The sequence below is a fragment of the Aotus nancymaae genome, unplaced genomic scaffold (assembly GCF_030222135.1).
Source record: "Aotus nancymaae isolate 86718 unplaced genomic scaffold, 86718_ANA_hifiasm-v0.15.2.pri h1tg000002l, whole genome shotgun sequence".
NCBI classification, from domain to species: domain Eukaryota; kingdom Metazoa; phylum Chordata; class Mammalia; order Primates; family Aotidae; genus Aotus; species Aotus nancymaae.
This window is the reverse complement of record NW_026988413.1, coordinates 10,796,610-10,817,541: the sequence shown is the minus strand read 5'-3', so window position 1 is coordinate 10,817,541 and position 20,932 is coordinate 10,796,610. Positions and strand designations below refer to the sequence as shown.

The 20,932-nt window shown below is 37.1% G+C and overlaps 1 protein-coding gene across 1 annotated transcript in view; it reads left to right on the top strand.

Moving 5' to 3' along the window:
- CNTNAP2 (contactin associated protein 2) overlaps positions 1-20,932 on the top strand; it is a 1,621,124-nt gene that overhangs the window by 675,969 nt on the left and 924,223 nt on the right. The window contains exon 10 of the mRNA XM_064372470.1: positions 17,329-17,435. Coding sequence (XP_064228540.1) covers positions 17,329-17,435 — 107 coding nt within the window. The remainder of the gene's footprint in view (positions 1-17,328; positions 17,436-20,932) is intronic.

Sequence of the window (20,932 nt, the reverse complement as noted above, 5' to 3'; positions counted from 1 at the left end):
TTTGTGGTGTTCTCTGTATTACCTGGAGTTGAATATTACCCTGCCTTGCTAGATTGGGAAAGTTTTCCTGAATGATATCCTGAAGAGTATTTTCCAACTTGGATTCATTCTCTTCGTCACATTCAGGTACACATATCAAATGTAAATTAGCTCTTTTCACATAGTCCCATATTTCCTGGAGACTTTGCTCATTCCTTTTTATCCTTTTTTCTCCAATCTTGTCTTCTCGTTTCATTTCACTGAGCCAGTCCTCGACTTCTGATATCCTTTCTTCTGCTTGATCAATTCGACTGTTTAAACTTGTGCATACTTCGCGAAGTTCTCGTGTTATGTTTTTCAGCTCCATCGATTCACTTATGTTCCTCTCTAAATTGTCCATTCTCGTTAGCATTTCGTCAAACCTTTTTTCAAGGTTCTTAGTTTCTTTGCATTGGGTTAGAACAAGTTCTTTTAATTCACAGAAGTTTCTTATCACCCACATTTTGAAGCCTGCTTCTGTTATTGGAACACACTCGTTCTCCATTAAGCCTTGTTCCGTTACTGATGAGGAATTGCGATCCCCTGTAGAGGGAGAGGCATTCTGATTTTGAGTATTCTCTGCCTTTTTAGGCTGGTTTCTCTTCATTATGTATTTATCCCTCTGTCGTCTTTGTAATTACCGACTTTCTAACTAGGTCTCTGAGCGGACGTCCAGCTTTTGATTCCCAGCGCCAAAATCTGAGCAATCCACTGCACCGGCCAAAACAGCGGTGTTAAGATAGATGGTGCTTTTCTGCCCGGGAATCTCCGGACTCTGCACCTAGAACTGCTGCACTGAGGCACCAGCAAAACCGCCACGCCAGCCACAAGAGTCGCTCTGGCGACCCGTGGGGCTCCTCTGCTGGGAATCTCCTGGTCTGAGAGCAACAAATATTCGTCTGAAAGTGTGGCATCCTCTCATTCTCTGCGCTTTCACTGGGAGCTACGTGCCTGAGCTGCTAGTGATCAGCCATCTTGGATCTCTCTCCAGAGCCGCTCCTTTCAAATAGCAGTGGCACCTGGAAAGTTTTCCCTGCTCTGGTTGTGTGATGTGCCAAGGGTCCAATTGCCTTCCTTATTTTTTTAATTTAAGTAATTTGTTTTAATTGAAAAAATGATAAGTACCTATGGTTTAATTTATTTTTAATAATACGTGAGGGAATACAGTCAAATATAAGCTTTTCCTGCACCTCAGGTCCTCTCCAAAGAAACCACTGTCATAGCATCCACATGTATTCCTTTTAGAAATATTCTATTGACAGATAAGAATATTTATACCTATGTAGAGAGATATGGATATAGGTGATGATATAAATACAGATTCTCCATTTTTGTGGTGTCAGAACTGACCCACTTAAATTCAGTTACTTTAAAAGATTTTTTTTTAAATGGTTGAATTACAAGGGATAAAGGGACCTACACAGACAATGCGGGAAGCTAGGGGTGGCAGCTGTGGAGCTCACACCACCCCAGGCCCAAGGAGATGAGCGGATGGAGAGATTAGACAGCTCAGATGCATTCGAGAACTCAAAAGTACCATAATTTTTTTTTTTTTTGACAGAGTTTTGCTCTTGTTGCCCAGGCTGGAGTGCAATGGTGCTATTTCAGCTCACCTCAGTCTCCACGTCCTATGTTCAAACAATTCTCCTGCCTCAACCTCCTGAATAGCTGGGATTACAGGTGCCCACCACCACGCCTGGCTAATTTTTTTTTTATTTTTAGTAGAAACAAGGTTTCACCATTTTGGCCAGGCTGGTCTCAAACTCCTGATCTCAGCTGATCCACCCGCCTCGGCCTTCCAAAGTGCTGGGATTACAAGCATGAGCCGCTGCACCTGGCTTATAATTTTCTAAAAAGACTGACATTCTTGTGACAATTAAAAACACTGAAAATAAGAACAAATTATTATAACATAGTGTAGCACAGGGCAGACAAGAGAAGTGACTGAGTTTCTGCTCAAGGCCGGCTGAGGCAACCTCACAAGACAGAACCAGGAAAATGCATACCCTGACCTAAGCTTCTCTGCAGTCCAATCTCCTCCTGATTGGCTAAACTCAATCAATGAGAAGTCAGAGGGTTTAGGATCTCTCAGTATACTCTGCCTCATGGAGCTCATAGCAGGGAGGGGAAAGATGAAGAGTGATTCTTGGAGGGGAAAATGGAGATTTCTGACCTTCATGCATCTCCACAATCAAGTCACTATTAACACAACAGCTAGAACAATCGTCATTTAAAACAAATGGACGCATATTATAAACACAGTTGTATACCTCTTGCTTTCTTCCCCTGACAATATATTTTAGAGATTGTGCCTTATCAGTACACATAGATCTGCCTTGTCTTTTTAATGGCTGTCAGGGGCTCCATTGTACAGACTCCCTTAATTTATTACTAAGTTTCTAACCAATAAATATTTTCCCTTAGATTTTTTGGCTGACACAAACAATGATGCAATAAACATTTTTAAAGATGCTGTGGAGAAAGTACACTAGTGTATCTATAAAATAAATTCTTAGACATGAAATGGCTAGATCTCAATATATGCACATTTGAAATTAATAGACTTTATCGAATTGTTCTCCAGTGTACACTCTGATCAAAAGTGAAGAAGGCTTTTCCCATTAAATATCAGAGAGATGTTCAATGAATCTCATTGATATTTAATTTGTGCTGCTTTGATTATGAATGATGTTGAACATTTTCTGTATGTTTAAAAATGATGTTTTTTTTCTGTCAACTGCCCTGTTCATACCCTTTGCTCATATTTAAATTAAATTGTATCTTATTAGTTCCTGAGTTTTCTTTATAGAATAAAGAAAATGGCCATTTGCCATATTTAAAAAATGCTTACCAATTTGTCTTTGGATTTGGCTATGTTTGGCCATTTGAGATTTAAAAAAAATTATGTAGTCAAATTTATTAATGGTTCCTGGATTTGTGTCTTCATTAGAAAGACCTTCTATATTAATTGTTTATGAAAAGTATTCCACCATACCTTATTATTTTTTATTGCTATGTTTAAATCTTTCATCTAGCTGGAATTTAATTTGGTGAATGAAGTAGGGCATCTCAGTCTTCTTTTCCTCACATGAGTAGCTGGTATTTTTACATCATTTACTAAGTAAACCATTTTATCCTCTGACTTAACATGCCACTGTTAACATAATGTGTATAAGTCTTTGTATTTATTTCTGGATTTTTCATTCTATGCTATTGATCTATCTATATTTTAATATACCAATGTTAGTTTATATTTACTGTAGACCTATTAAATATTTTATTATCTACTATAATCTTACCTATTAAGCTTTAATTTCAAAATGTTCCTAGCCTCTGCATTTATTTTTTGTATCAATTTTCGAATTCATTATGACTTTTTATGTTTCCCATTAGTAGTGTTTGTGGTTGTATTGTCCCAGCATCTAAGTGCTTTGGATGTCTTTCTCACTTCCTCTCTCTCTCTCTCATCTTTCTTCCTTCTACCTAAATTTCACTATGTACTCTCTCTCCTAGTTCATGCCTACCCATAAAGTTTTCCTGGTCTGCTCCTGCAATTTGTAATCAAAGATACAGTAGGTTGGCCGGGTACAGTGGCTCACCCCCATAGTCCCAGTATTTTGGGAGGCCCAGGCAGGTGGATCACTTGAAGTCAAGAGTTTGAGACCAGCCTGGCCAATAAATATGGTGAAACCACGTTTTCTATTAAAAATACAAAAATTAGCCAGGTGGTGGTGGGTACCTGTAATCGCAGCTACTCAGGAGGCTGAGGCAGGATAATCTCTTGAACATGAAAAGCAGAGGTTGCAGTAAGCTGAGATCACCCCACTGCTCTCCAGCCTGGGTGACAGAACGAGATTCCGTTATAAAAAAGAAAAAAGATACAGCAGGTTGTGGTGAAATAAAAGATATTTATGGACATGAAGCAGGTAAATCAAACTTAATACTTAAAACAAATATCATGTTACATGTTCCTATGCATTTCAGAGAATTTATTTGGGACACAATATTTACTGTATCTTCTTTTTGTTATCATCGTTTTTCCTCCGGTAGAAGAGATGAGATGGAAATAAGGCTAAATAATTTTTTGGGAGAAGTATAGTTTACAATTATTCTAAATTTGTCTCATTTTGAGAAAAAACAAATGAGTTTAAATTTAAAATTTATTTTTCTAAGAGTTTCTATCAAAACCTATCAGGTTTGAAACTTCCTTGTTAAATAAGGAAAGTTATTACCTCAAACTGAAAATGTCACTGATTACCACTGGTTTCTACACACACAATATCTGAGGCATTTTAATTAATTTACCTCCAAGTAATAAATTAATAATGTAACCCCTTTAATCCTTTTGGGCTTCTTGTGGTCTCATTCTACTCCACATTTTTAAGATTTTCTACTTGGAGCATTAAAATAGATGCTGAGTTTATTTTGCCTTTAGGTGTTCCCTTTGCTGTCAATCCTGCACCTTATTACTATGTTAACATTTTAAAACATGGTTTTATCAAGTATCTTCATTTTTGAAAACTTTCAGTGCTTTCCACACCTAGTAAAAAATGTTCTAAATGCCAAAGCTGGTAAAAACCAAAAGCAAGGGCAACAAAAGCCAAAATAGACAAATGAGATCTAATTAAACTTAAGAATTTCTGCACAGCAAAAGAAACTATCACTACAGTGAACCAGAAACCAACAGAATGGGTTTTTGAAATCTACCCATCTAACAAAGGGCTAATATCCAGAATCTACAAAGAACTGAAACAAATTTACAGTAAAAAATAAACAACCCCATCAAAAAGTGGGTGAAGAAAATGAACAGACACTTTTTAAAAGGACATTTATGCAGCCAACAAATGTGGGAAAAAACCTCATCATCACTGGTCATTAGAGAAATGCATATCAAAACCACATTGAGATGCTATCTCATGCCAGTTAGAATGGCGATCATTAAAAAATCTGGAGACAACAGATGCCGGAGAGGATGTGGAGAAACAGGAATGCTTTTACACTGTTGGTGGGAGTGTAAATTAGTTCAACCATTGTTGAAGTCAGTGTGGTGATGCCTCAAGGCTCTAGAAATAGAAATTCCATTTGAGCCAGCAATTCCATTACAGGGTATATACCCAAAGGATTATAAATCAATCTGTTATAAAGACACATGCACACGTATGTTTATTGTGACACTGTTTACAATAACAAAGACCTGGAACCAACCCAAATGCCCATCAATGATAGACTAGATAAAGAAAATATGGCACATATACACCATCGAATACTATTCAGCCATAAAAATGATGAGTTCATGTCCTTTGAAGGGACATGGATGAAGCTGGAAACCACCATTTTCAACAAACTGATACAAGAACAGAAATCCAAACACTGCATGTTTTCACACTAATAAGTAGGTGTTGAAAAATGAGAACACATGGACACAGGGAGGGGAACGTCACACACTGGGGCCTGCAGGGCTGTGGGGAGGCTAGGGGAGGGATAGCAGCGGGTGGGGAGATTGAGGAGGGATAACGTTAGGAGAAATACCTAATATAGATGACAGATGGATGCAGCAAACCACCATGGCATGTGTATACCTATGTAACAGACCTGCATGTTCTGCACATGTACCCCAGAATTTAAAGTATAATTTTAAAAAAAATCATTTGAGAAACTTAAAGAAAAAACCACAACATTCTATTAGGGGTGAAGAGACTATATCTCCCTGATGCATCTCTCTGATGGCTGACTTTATTTCATCTCTGGATAAAGTTCAAAAATCTCTTGAACAGTGAATGGACTGTGCATCATCACACAATATCCCAGAAATATTGTTTCCTTCTATTTAACTTCTTGATAAGAAACCTTAATCAAATGGCAGAGTTTACACAGTAGGTACTCAGTAAACATATGTTGGATGAACAAAGCTACATTCTCCAAGAAAATCTCTTTTTTTTTTAATTGCATTTTAGGTTTTGTAGTACATGTGAAGAACATGCAAGATTGTTGCACAGGTACACACATGGCAGTGTGATTTGCTGCCTTCCTCCCCATCACCTATATCTGGCATTTCTCCCCATGCTATCTCTCCCCAACTCCCCACCCCCTGCTGTCCCTCCCCTATTTCCCCCCGACAGACTCCAGTGTGTGATGCTCCCCTCCCTGTGTCCATGTGTTCTCCGTGTTCAACACGAACCTATGAGTGAAAACATGCGGTGTTTGATTTTCTGTTCTTGTGTCAGTTTGCTAAGAATGATGGTTTCCAGGTTCATCCATGTCCCTACAAAGGACATGAACTCACCATTTTTGATGGCTGCATAATATTCCATGGTGTATATGTGCCACATTTTCCCTGTCCAGTCTATCATCGATGGGCATTTGGGTTGGTTCCAGGTCGTTGCTATTGTAAACAGTGCTGCAGTGAACATTCGTGTGCATGTGTCCTTATAGTAGAACGATTTATAATCCTTTGGATATATACCCAGTAATGGGATTGCTGGGTCAAATAGAATTTCTATTTCTAGGTCCTTGAGGAATTGCCACACTGTCTTCCACAATGGTTAAACTAGTTTACACTCCCAACAAGAGTGTAAAAGTGTTCCTATTTCTCCACATCCTCTCTAGCATCTGTTGTCTCCAGATTTTTTAATGATCACCATTCTAACTGGCATGAGATGGTATCTCAATGTAGTTTTGATTTGCATTTCTATAATGACCAGTGATGATGAGCATTTTTTCATGTGTTTGTTGGCCTCATGTATGTCTTCTTTTGTAAAGTGTCTGTTCATATCCTTCATCCACTTTTAAATGGGCTTGTTTGTTTTTTTCTTGTAAATCTGTTTTAGTTCTTTGTAGATTCTGGATATCAGCCCTTTGTCAGATGGGTAGACTGCAAAAATTTTTTCTCATTCTGTTGGTTGCTGATTCACTCTAATGACTGTTCCTTTTGCTGTGCAGAAGCTGTGGAGTTTGATTAGGTCCCATTTGTCTATTTTGGCTTTTGTTGCCAATGCTTTTGGTGTTTTGGTCATGAAGTCCTTGCCTACATCTATGTCCTGAATGGTTTTGCCTAGATTTTCTTCTAGGGTTTTTATGGTGTTACATCTTATGTTTAAGTCTTTAATCCATCTGGAGTTAATTTTAGTGTAAGGTGTCAGAAAGGGGTCCAGTTTCTGCTTTCTGCACATGGCTAGGCAGTTTTCCCAACACCATTTATTAAACAGGGAATCCTTTCCCCATTGCTTGTTTTTGTCAGGTTTGTCAAAGATCGGATGGTTGTAGATATGTTGTGTTGCCTCCGAGGCCTCTGTTCTGTTCCATTGGTCTATATCTCTGTTTTGGTACCAGTATCCTGCTGTTTTGATTACTGTAGCCTTGTAGTATAGTTTGAAGTCTGGTAGTGTGATGCCTCCCGCTTTGTTCTTTTTGCTTAGAATTGACTTGGCTATGTGGGCTCTCTTTTGGTTCCATGTGAAGTTTAAGGTGTTTTTTTCCAGTTCTGTGAAGAGGTCATTGGTAGCTTGATTGGGATAGCGTTGAATCTGTAAATTACTTTGGGCAGTATGGCCATTTTCACGATATTGATTCTTCCTAACCATGAACATTGAATGTTTCTCCATCTGTTTGTGTCCTCTCTTATTTCGCTGAGCAGTGGTTTGTAGTTCTCCTTGAAGAGGAGGTCCTTTACATTCCTTGTTAGTTGTATTCCTAGGTATTTTATTCTCTTTGTAGCAATTGTGAATGGCAGTTCGTTCTTGATTTGGCTCTCTTTAAGTCTGTTATTGGTGTATAGGAGTGCTTGTGATTTTTCACATTGATTTTGTATCCTGAGACTTTGCTGAAGTTGCTTATCAGTTTCAGGAGATTTTGCACTGAGATGATGGGGTCTTCTAGATATACAATCATGTCATCTGCAAATAGAGACAATTTGACTTCCTCCTTTCCTATTTGAATACCCTTTATTTCTTTTTCTTGCCTGATTGCTCTGGCTAAAACTTCCAGTACTATATTGAATAGGAGTGGTGAGAGAGGGCATCGTTGTCTAGTGCCAGATTTCAAAGGGAATGCTTCCAGTTTTTGCCCATTCAGTATGATATTGGCTGTTGGTTTGTCATAAATAGCTTTTATTATTTTGAGATACATTCCATCAGACCTAGTTTATTGAGGGTTTTTAGCATAAAGGCTGTTGAATTTTGTCAAAGGCCTTTTCTACATCAATTGAGATAATCATGTGGTTGTTGTCTTTGGTTCTGTTTATGTGGTGAATTACGTTTATAGACTTGCATATGTTGAACCAACCTTGCATCCCCGGGATGAATCCTACTTGATCATGGTGGATAAGCTTTTTGATGTGCTGTTGCAGTCAGTTTGCCAGTATTTTATTGAAGATTTTTGCATCTATGTTCATCATGGATATTGGCCTGAAGTTTTCTTTTCTTGCTGAATCTCTGCCGGGTTTTGTTATCAGGATGATGTTGGTCTCATAAAATGATTTGGAAAGGATTCCCTCTTATTGGATTCTTTGGAATAGTTTCAGAAGGAATGGTACCAGCTCCTCTTTATATGTCTGGTAGAATTCGGCTGTGAACCCATCTGGACCTGAGTTTTTTGGCGGTGGTAGGCTCTTAATTGCTGCCTCAACTTCAGACCTTGTTATTGGTCTATTCAGGGTTTTGACTTCTTCCTGGTTTAGGCTTGGGAGGATGCAAGTGTCCAGGAATTTATCCATTTCTTCCAGGTTTAGTAGTTTATGTGCATAGAGTTGTTTGTAATAATCTCTGATGATGGTTTGTGTTTCTGTGGAATCTGTGGTGATATCCCCTTTATCATTTTTTACTGCATCTATTTGGTTATTCTCTCTTTTCTTTTTTATTAATCTGGCTAGTGGTCTATTTTGTTGATCTTTTCAAAACACCAGCTCCTGGATTTATTGATTTTTTGAAGAGTCTGTTGTGCCTCTATCTCCTTCAGTTCTGCTCTGATCTTAGTTATTTCTTGTCTTCTGCTAGGTTTTGAGTTTTTTTTTGATCTTGCTCCTCTAGCTCTTTCAATTTTGATGATAGGGTGTCGATTTTAGATCTTTCCTTGCTTCTCATTTGGGCATTTATTGCTATATATTTTCCTCTAGACACTGCTTTAAATGTGTCCTAAAGATTCTGGTATGTTGTGTCTTCGTTCTCATAGGTTTTGAAGAACATCTTTATTTCTGCCTTCATTTCATTGTTTATCCAGTCAACATTCAAGAGCCAGTTGTTCAGGTTCCATGAAGCTGTGCGGTTCTGAGTTAGTTTCTCAATTCTGAGTTCTAACTTGATTGCACTGTGGTCTGAGAGACTGTTTGTTATGATTTCCATTCTTTTGCATTTGCTGAGGAGTGATTTACTTCCAATTATGTGGTCAATTTTAGAGTAGGTGTGATGTGATGCTGAGAAGAGTGTATATTCTGTGGATTTGGGGTGGAGAGGTCTGTAAATGTCTATTAAGTTTGCTTGGTCTAGGTCTGAGTTCAAGTCCTGGATATCCTTGTTAATTTTCTGTCTGGTTGATCTGTCTAATATTGACAATGGGGTGTTAAAGTCTCTAATGTAATAATCAGTACATTTTACAATCTAACCCAACCAATGTTCATACAGTTAACATCTATCAGTTCAGCTGTTTTCAGTTCCATGTAATATAAGGCAACACATAAATGACTTAAACAATAGCAGCCAGCAAATGTATCATGTCACAGTAAGAAGGCAAGATGAACGTCAGCATCAAAATAGAGAAATTGCAGTGCTGTTTTCTGTTGATTTTTATTTTTCTTTTCAATTTTTATTTATTTATTTATTTTTGAGAGGGAGTCACTCTGTTGCCCAGGCTGGAGTGCAATGGCACAATCTCAGCTCACTGCAACCTCCGCCTCCACGGTTCAAGTGATTCTCCTGCCTCAGCCTCCCAAGGAGCTGGGATTACAGGCATGCACCACCATACCCAGCTAATTTTGTATTTTTAGTAGAGATGGGGTTTCACCATGTTGGTCAGGCTGATCTTGAACTCCTGACCTTAGGTGATCTACCTGTCTTGGCCTCCCAAAGTGCTGAGATTACAAGCGTGAGCCACTGTGCCTGACCTATTTATTGTTATAATAAAGACCCAAAATAACACCAAAATAACAATAACAATGGCTTAAAACATACAGAATTCTATTTCTCTCTCATGAAAACTTTAGGGTAGGTGGCCCAGGGCTGATATGCTATCCAAAGTTCAGATTACTTAGATATTTTCCCTTTATTCCCTCTTTTCTTCTGAGATGGCTTTTTCAGTTCTCATATCACAGGTTCATTTCTGGAAGGAGGCTGGGAAGGACAAAAAAAAAGGAGAAATAGTGCACATCCTTCCCTTTTAGGGGCTTCATCCAGATGTTGCCCATGGCCCTTCCATTGCCTTGAACTCAGTCACAGGGCCACGTAACTTAAAGAAAGCCTGAAAAATATTGTCTGTAACTGGTGGTGGTTCTATGTCAAGATGTAAATTCTATTGCTACAAAAGAGGATTGTAAATTTTGCAGAACAATGTGCAACAGCTTAATGACTTTGTTAAGAAGCCTGGCTCTTTTCTTTTTGTTCCTCGGAGACTGAAATAGTCTCCCCTTCCAAAAGGCACAGGCCATGTGAAGGAGGCTGGATACCTGAGCAAGAGCAGGGTGATGACAGGAAGAGAGGGGAAAGGGCTGTGGCATGGGCATCCACACCTGTCTACCGCAATCCTCATTCCTGAGTGCAAACTTTCTTCTCTAGCCCCTCGATGATTTATTACCTCATAACCACATTTCGTGCTGAACTAAACTAGTAGTGCAAGCTCTTGCCTTCCCTCCACATAGAAGGGGATTCCTCCTCCTTCCAGGCTACCCAAATCTAAACTTTTTTTCAGAGATTTGTTATTCCATAAAACTTTTATGCATGCATAAACCAGTGGCCTATGATCCTAATTTCTGTACCAGTATTTCTAATATCTGGCATATGTAGAGAACTGACTTGCTAATTATATTTGCATGAATAAATACAAATTCTTAAGAATGAAACTTTCTTTATTCTTTGTTTCTCTAGAGTTCGTTTTAAAGTGTCTTACGTGGAGCAGGCGACTGACTGGTTTAAAAGATCTTAGTGTTATTTATTTAGATTTAACACAGTTCAACCTGGAGATAGATGAATGAACAGATGGTTTCGCAGGTTCTTCTCCTGTGAGCCAGTGATCTTTCAAAAGACATTTTATTTACAAAACAATGAGGAATAGATTGTAAAAGTATAACTCTAAGTAAATTAACAAAATGAGATAAAGTGAACTCTAGTTTGTTATAATTTAAAAAAAGATTTAAAAGGCAGAAAACCCAAGTTAAGTTGCTTATATCGTAACAGTGAAATGAATGATCAATAGATGTGGACCAAATATGCTTGATAATTTTTTTAATGAAAAGTTTGGACATAATGTAGGAGGGACAGTAAATATCTTAGCAGTGAAATATTTCTATAAATAAATGCTGGTTGAAGACGCTCCATCAATATCACATTAGCATTTCTAGTTTTACCACTATAATGTTATGTAGTAATAAAATATTAAATTAGTTACTGGAATTGTGACTGCTTTTCTATATAATTTATATTTGAATAAAATAAATAGAAGACAGAATAAAATAAATAGAAGACACTCCATAGAGAATATCCTTTCAACTGAAATCAATATCTAATTAGTATAGAAATAAAAGTACCCAAATATTGTTGAGATAAATGTAGAAAGTAACGTAAAAGGAAATACTATGATTATGGAAACATTGCTTAGAGTAAACAGTATGAATAATAGTATTCAAAAAAACCAAGCACTCTAAATGTATTTCTTGTCTCAATAAGCAAAAAATAAAATTTCATGCTGCAATGAAGGGAAAAAATCAAAAATTAAGGAGGAAACTTATGCTGGAATAATAACTTATAAATCATTTTAATTACAAAAATAAGTTATCAGTAACCTAGAAGCAGTCTTTTCTAAAGTTTAGAACAGGGCATAATGTCCAGGTGTCAAACTGGTATTAGTCTAAAAGCAAATTAAATATCCTAGCACTGTTATTTGTATGCAATCTAAGCAGGGAAAAGCCTTAGCTAACTCTGAGATTGAGAATGCTGAACTTGATTTTACGATGAAATGAAACTGACTTTATAGTCAGTGATCACTTCCATGAATTATATGAAGTCTACAGTCAGGTTCAGAAATGATTTAACTTACTAAATGACATTACAAAGATGATTATATGTCACTCTGAGTGCGTCAGATTAAAAATGGTAGGAGGACCTAAGGAAGAGTAGTCTTAGGAGAAATGACTGAATACATTGTGTTTGCCCTGGCTGCATGCCATGCTGTCTTCTCTCCTTGGGCCCGCTTCCTGGGCTGTTTCTCCTCCTACTCAGCATTTGTGTTCTGCCTTGCGCCCCCACACTGCAGAGAAGTACAATGCTTTACAGTCTTGTTATTCAAAGCCTGGTCCTCTGACTGATCACACGAGCATCACCCGGGAACTCGTTAGGATTTCAGAATCCCAGACTCCAATCCTGACCTCAAGAATCAGAATCTTAAGATTTTCAAGAGATTCCTATGCACACAAAGCTTTGACAGACATTGCTTTTGAGTCCCAAGGATCCGGTTTATACAGAACAGCAAGCTATTCTGATAAACACTGCACTGTTCATGGCTGTATGGTTCCACCAGAACACATTTCCATGTGATTTCTGGAGTCATGGTGCTATGCCTGGTTTTCATGTCAAGTTTTACAAAACCAAATGTGGTTTCAAAGGTAACACAAAGATTTAATTTTATTTTAAAATGTCTGTTTTAACTTTTAAACACCGTAGATGAAAAACACCTTCAAAGTGCCTTGATGATTACCAGTGCATTCAGTTATGCTGTCAAGCTAACATTTTTTAGATTTGAAATAAAATTTCTTCCACTATCCCTGCTTAATTAAGTAATACACATACACTACAAAGTAAGCTACTACGAACAAACAAATCTGGTACCATTTGCAGTTTCTTCTATTTGTGAATCTCAAATTTCCCAATGCTTTGCAATTAAAATCAAGTTCAGAAATCAAAGGGATGCTGTGGGTAAAATAAAAGTGCAACTGCCATCCATAGCCCTGGAGTGAATTGTGACATCCATCTAAGCAGCCACTCTGTCTATGTGGATTTATTTCGCATTAAGTAATCGCAACCCACTTGACCTTCCAAAATACAGCTTTCGTTTGTCTTATGTATTGGAGTCTAAATAAATGTTATTTGAATAAAATGCATTTTGATTCTAAATCATTTTGAAAGGCTATAACTAAAAGGACGATTCTGATGAAGAAGGCAGGGCTGTCTGGAGCCTGAGTTAATTTGATGCATCACTTCTTCTGGAGTCCTTTGATCACAACACATTGACACCTGTGAACTTCTCCCCTGTATCTTCCTGATCCCAGTCAAGTCATTCTCAAGTAGAAGCAGTTGAGTCATTTTGATTCATTTTTGATGTGAATCAAACTTTCAAGCTAGGACATGCCATGAAACAAATAACACATTCCCTGTGGCCTACTAAAAAAATTAGTTTATTAGAGCAAGAGTCTGGATTTGAGAATAAAATCATAGAAACAAGTAATGTATATTTCTCACAGTAAAAGAGATATTTGCTCTAAAATTACTTCAATTTCTTTGTGGTGTAACTTTCTAGCATTGAATTCATCCATTCTTTCAATGTGTCAATAGGCTGTTACTGAGTGTGCACCTAGTTACATTAAGGATCATAAGATAAAATCCCTAATTGTAGGAATCTCAGTTCAGAAGAGACAGGTGCTCAGCATACCATTACTAAGCAATGTAATAATAGTGTATTGGACATAGGTTACTGGTTCTAGGAAATAATAGGAAAGGGGCTGCTAGGTTAATTAGTATTTTATTTTGCTTGGTAACTAGCCCTAACTTTTTAAAAAATATGTATGGTGATAGGGTTTGCAATTATATTTGAATCAAGTTGGTTTGGAAATAAAGCATGTTCCGCCATTAAGAATTACAGTGTCCATAATCATCATAGGGAGAATGTCAGTTTTAAAAATAAGAACTGGCTGGGGATGGTGGCTCATGCCTGTAATCCCAGCACTATGGGAGACTGGGGTGGGTGGATCACTTGAGGTCAGGAGTTTGACACCAGCCTGACCAACATGGTGAAATTCTGTCTCTACTAAAAATACAAAAATTAGCCAGATGTCATGGTGCATGCCTGTAATCCCAGCTACTCAGGAAGCTGAGGCAGGAGAATTGCCTGAACCCAGGAGGCGGAGATTGCGGTGAGCCGAGATCGCGCCATTGCGCTCCAGCCTGGGTATCAAGAGCGAAACTCCGTCTCAAAAAAAAAAAAAAAAAAAAAAAAAAGAAATAAATAATAAAAATAAGAATTATAAAAAACAAGAGAAATATTAAAATTCCATCTAAATACCAAAAAAAAAACTTTTGAAGAAATCCTTAATACTGAATTTTGGAAGTATAGTTGGACCTCTATATTTGTGAATCCATCTGTGAATCCAACGAATGGCAGATAGAAAAGAAACAATTAAAAAAAGCAATACAATGATAAATCTAAGTAATCTAGAGATGATTTAAATTATATGGGAGGCTATGCATAGATTATATGCAAATACTGTACCATTTTATAACAGGGACTTGAAAATGCATGGATTTGGTTATCTGTGGGGTAGGGAGGTGGTGTAGAACAATCTCCCCACAGATACGGAGGGATGACTTGTATTCATTTAATCTCACTTGATGGTATAGGCTTTTTGCGTGTGTGTAAGAACACAGTAATCTTTTCTATCATGGAGATGATTTTCTACTTTGCCCATTATTTACACCACACTTAGATTCCAGCCTGGTTTTCCTTTGCTACTCACTACACTTCTGCACTACTTCTGAATTAATTGATATAATGAGCTGATGTGAATTACTTTCAATATTAGGCTGAGCTAATATTAACCCACCATAATTTAGAAAGTAAATATACCATACAACATCATATACATACTGAATTCCAACACTAAGTATCAAGGCTGTTTTAGTTTTGGGTCATTTTGAAGTGTCTAGCCCATTGCTTCCTTCCATGATACAGAGAACCACCTGCTCTGGATGTAAACACCTTCTGTCATGTGTGGCTGGGTGCCTCAGGGCCCGTATAGCATAGCGGCTGTAGGAAAGGTCAGACCACCTACTGCTTTCACTCTTCCACGTCCCTGTCAGTGCTTTTTTCATCTATTCTGCTAGGCACGATATTCAACATTTTAATAATAAACATACAACTCTTCAGGCCCAGGCGAAGTGTTCTGAACTTTATGAAGTACTTTATTTATTATCCACCTGTAACTCCTCTACTATCCAAATTTCTATAGCATTTCATATCTCTTTTATGATTCATCAAATTCTTCTGGGTTTGTATTTTTCATGAATCAGATCTCCACCCCACCTCCACCCAAACTGTAAAATCTTTGGAGATGAAGCATCTTTGTAGCCTTGATAACACAGAGCCCAAATTTTATAAAAAATAAGTGTCTATTAAACTTCGGGTGAATTTTCCATTCCTCATGATCATTCAACAAGATGCTTTTGTTTATATTGTATCTTTCCCCAATAATGTTTTTTTCCTCTCATTTTCTTCTCTTGCAGTCCGTCCATTTATTGAATCTCAACCCAAAAACTTTTAATTGTGCCCAAAATGTACATGTGATTCCTCGTGTGAAATCCCATAGTACTTTATTTGTCCCTGCATTATGCGGTTTTTCGTTTCTTCCTTGTACTGTAGTTTTCATACATACTACATCTACTTCTATATAAACTATAAGCTCTTCTGCAAGGCTGTAAATACAATGTTAATCATCTGTTTTCCGTAGTGCTGTGCCTAAAGCAAGTGCCCAATCAGTGTTTGTTGCAGGAGTAAAGGTCTGTAAAAACTTGTGGAAGAACAGCACAGCTACTCAGAGCGCAAGCTCCATGCCAAACTGAGCCGACCCCTGCTACAGATGGTTTTAGGCATGGCCAATGGTAAATTGAGAACAGGAGTTGGAGATTGCTATTGCTGAGGCCAGCTCTATCAGATTTTGTAGCAAGGAATTACTAGGGAATTATGATAAAGGGGTTGCTTGCAAGGTGGCTTTTTATCTGTCCTTTACCTGTGACCCATGATTATAGATTCTGCTATTTTAATCTGGAAGAGTTTTCCTATTTTTGACAATCCCCTATGAAAATCTAGATGTCTTTTGTGAATACTGGTACATCATAATGAATACCTTTGTTATCCGTGAGCATCTTAACCAGGATTATATTTTTAAAAAATCATGTCGTGGGGTAGATGAAGAGAGGAACTGATGGGAGAGATGAGGGATGGAACCAGGAGAAAGGAAAGGGTTTGTGCCATTGAAACAGGGGTGTTTAGGACAAATTTCAACCTCACAATTTCTGAGGGACAGCCAAGCTGTGCCCTGGAGGCTGTGTTGCGGATACCTACAGCTTCCCTTTGTTGGCCCACTATTTCCTGCCTATTAATTAACTATTAATACTTCAGGAACATTATCTCCAAACCTAAAATTACTTGTAAGATAGAGATCATTGTCCTATTTTTCAAAGGTGAAAACTAAGGTTCAAAGAGATTAACTTAAGTAGTCACAATTAGTTATCTTAATGAAAAGATATAAATTTGAACATAAAACCTGTGTTTTTTCCCCTGTGTTATGCTTGCTGCCTCTTTAAGCAGGCTGCTTTTATTATCCAGCGGGAAATACAGAGAGGTGTTTGGAAGACTTAGAAATCCTTTCTTTCTCATTTATTTTCATTGCTGTCGTCATGGCATTGTTTCAAAAACTCAAATTGCTATGAAAAACTTGGTGATGCCCCTCTTTAAGTCAGTATTTGACTTGAACAGAATAAAATAAGAAATAAGACAGCTTATCTTCTATGTTTCACCAGGAGGAAACTTAGCTGTTGTCTTTGCTGTGGGGTAAAAGAAAAATAAAATGAATCTGTGATATTCAAATAAATCCCTCAGTTGTTTGTTAGTATCTACTGTTTGCTCAAAAATGGGAAGCACCAGGCCTGTGATATATCATCTTTGTTGCGCTTGGCACCTTCCATCATGAATCATATTAATCTGCTTAAACTAACAAGGATTAATTACCTTGGTAAGACAACCTGGCATTGAAATGATATATTGCCCAGACAGCTTGGAATTTGGCCACTCATAAATCTCGTTTGTTGTTGGTTTATTTCTGTTTGTCTCTTTCTCTGACAGATGTGTGCCCAATCACTGTGAGCATGGCGGAAAGTGTTCGCAAACATGGGACAGCTTCAAATGCACTTGTGATGAGACAGGATACAGTGGGGCCACCTGCCACAACCGTGAGTGCCAATTTATCTCACTTTGATCTTGTAATTGCATGAGTATCTCAAGTTTTCAGCTATGCTTTAAAGCTCAGCAACCTGAATAATCCACGTAATACATCACTTAAATCTGGAAAACCAAGATTCTGTTGTCATTTCTCTAAAAAATGTCTACCTGTTAAAATATGCTCTCTGGTGGCAATTGACTCAAAAAGAAGTTCCAACATTTTCACTGTTGGACCATAAACACGTAGTTGAGATTGGAAGGCCAAACTTGGATTCGCCTCTCTGTATCTAACCTATGTCTGTTTGGGTTTGATTGTTTGGGAAATTGTGTTAGTGTGATGTCTCTGACTGGACTCTCATTTATCAATTAATCAGAGAGGGAGACAGAGTGTAATTGGAACATTTAGTTTCTGGATGATAGCTGCCTCATGCTTTAGACCAACTATTTGGCTACCTTTATTTAGGTAAAAGAAATGAGTCAGAAATGGAATATCTAAAAGTTAATAGGTGTAAAATGAAAACATAAAAAGGCAAAAATATTTATGAATGGCAAAAATAAAAAGTAATATGCAAAAATGATTAGTAAAACATAAATGTGCCTTGCTTTTTATAATAGCTTTATTCCAAAAGGTTAAATAAAAATTAATTTTTTTGCTTAAAAAAATTCTTAATTTAATGCTAACTCTATAAATGTAATATTAATTTTCCAATAATGCATCGCCATTTGCAAAACACTTTTGAAAACAAAGCACTTTTGAAAAGAGATTTGGCATAAATCATAATTAAGAGAATCAACTGTTGGTTAGTGTGTACATCTGTCTGTGCCTGTGTGTGTGTGTGTGTGTGTGTGTGTGTAGGGAAGGAAGAGTGAGAAAAAAAGAGAGAATTCAACCTTCTCTCAATATGCCCAAACACTGAAACTCTAACATCTAAACCCTCTGATTATACAAATAAAACGCTCTTCGTTTTACTTTTAGGAAATAGTGACAAGAAAACTATCACAGAGTAGAGCCCTGGGTACAGTAAAAATGTCATACAGGTCTCTAATCCTTTCCATTGTGTTATTTGTAGTAATATGCAGCAAGAAATCATGTTTTGAATGTATTGTAAAATGTTGACTTAAAACATTGCACACATTTATTTATTTAGGTAGATATTTAAAAACAAGGCAAAGGAAATCTTGACAAAACTAACAATGGGAAGATGTAAACAAGGTCAAAATAGACACTTAGTAGATTCATTATCTGTGTTTACATATTTGAAAGTATTTTAATGAATAAAGAACAAAAATGATATGGAAATTAATTCAAAGAAAAGAGTTATAACTGAAGTTCTGCCTTACCAATCACATCAAAATATTAACTTTCAGCATGTGACATTCATTATATAAATGATGATGATAAAATTACATAAATTTGATGCAACTGGGTACCTTCACTCCATTCGTATAATTTGTATCGTGTATTATAAATACCATATTGAATCACAAGGGATCTTGTTCCTGAAATACGGTAATGCTAACCAATGGTAAAGAGCAAGAACTCTGTGGTGGTTGCAAGGATTTTCTATCTCACTGATGACTTTTATAATGAATTGAAAAGCAAGTTATTCTTTTTTTAATATATCTGCTTCCATCATTAAAATACACAGCAAAAATACAAAAAAATTTAAAAACGTATGCTATTGGTTGAGTAGTTGAGGTTTGTTTTGTTTAAGGGTAATCACTCCAAGGATTAGAAATACTTTAAGTGTGTCTGGGTTTCGCACTCGTTGGCAGCTCGAAACGTTTTTAATACAGGAAAATTGTCTATTGTTCTGCTGCTCCTTCCTACTTTTTCCTTGCTCCATTTTTTTGGATCTTTAAAAGCAGAATCATATAATAAGGCTGGGCACAGTGGCTCACATCTGTAATCCCAGAATTTTGGGAGGCCTAGGTGGACAGATCATGAGGTTAAGAGTTCAAGACCAGCCTGGCCAACATAGTGAAACCCTGTCTTTACTAAAAATACAAAAATTAGCTGGGCATGGTGTGCGTGCTTGTAATCCCAGCTACTCAGGGGGCTGAGGCAGGAGAATTGCATGGACCAGGAGCTGGGAGGCAGAGGTTGCAATGAGCCCCTGCACTCAAGCCTGGGCTACAGAGAGAGACTTCGTCAAATAAATAAATAAATAAGCCTGAACTTTTGTTGTCTTCTCCAAATGAAGCCAAAATTTTGAATATCAAACATGTGCATGAATAGAGGTGAAAACACCATACTGCATAATTCAAGAGAGGGTTGGCTGGAGACTATTTTGTTTTGAAAAATATACATTGTAGCTAATTGAAGACCATTTGCCTCCTAATAACCTGAAAGACTTGATAAAGTCTTACCCACATGGAATTGCTAAAAATTTCACACAGCACATAATGTAAGAAGATATAATGTATGCCGTTCAGTTCCACACAGAATGAACAATTTTACATTTTTACTAAATCAGTAACCACATTCATAGCAAGAAGATCAAAATGAAAAGACCCCAGTTTCTGATGTTTCTGACACTAGCTATAAAATCGTCAGGCCGTGTGACTTTGTGGTAAATCATTTGATTTTTCTTGGACTTTCTTCAACTGAAGTCTCTTGGCTTTCTAAACGCCAATGAGCTGAGATTTGCAGCTGCTTATTCTGTGTGCTGTGGATTTGAACCTTGCAAGTTATGTAAAATATTTTGCTTCATTATTTTCTGCAGAAAACCAAGCATTCATCTGGAAATTATGCTAATTATTTAAAATAGTATTTTTAATTTATAAAAAAAGTAGCTAACTAAAATCTAAAGTTTAACATGACCAAACATTTGTTAGAGTTTCAAACATTACAGGTTACGTATTTTACCACACTTTCTACAGTTGAGACAGAGGTGTTATGAGTGTCCTGTGATCATCCAGGCTAGAAGCTCTAGTTCAAGATGGAACAGAGAAACCCTTTTGCCTGTTCACACCCTTGCGTTGACTTTGACTCTACCATTTTCTAACTTGTACCCTAAGTCATTTCAATTATTTGAGCTTCAGTTTTTTCCTGTATGAAATAGATAAGTAATAGTGCTCACCTCATCAAGCCATTGAGAGATTAAATGAAATGACTCACTGAAGCCTCTGAGAAAAACTTTGGCATATGTGGTACTCAATAAATTTTTGTCATTTCATCACTTTCAGAGCAGTTGTCCATTTTCTCTGAACTTCTATACCAATAATTGCTCACATCACACAATTTGTCTCTTAATTTCATGTCACCATACATTATTTGCTATCACTTTTATGGCAGATTTGGACTGCAGTAAATGATGGGTTTCCATAGTATTTCTCTCCAGAAGAATTTAAGAGCATTAAGAGAAATCTGTATACTTCCTAAACCTATGTCTCTTTTTTTCATTTGTTGGTTTGCTTATACATGGTGACTTTGTTTTTACATAAATTATCCGTAGGGCTTAGAGGATTGTCATTCATGAACCACTCCCCTGAGGAGCCAGGATGT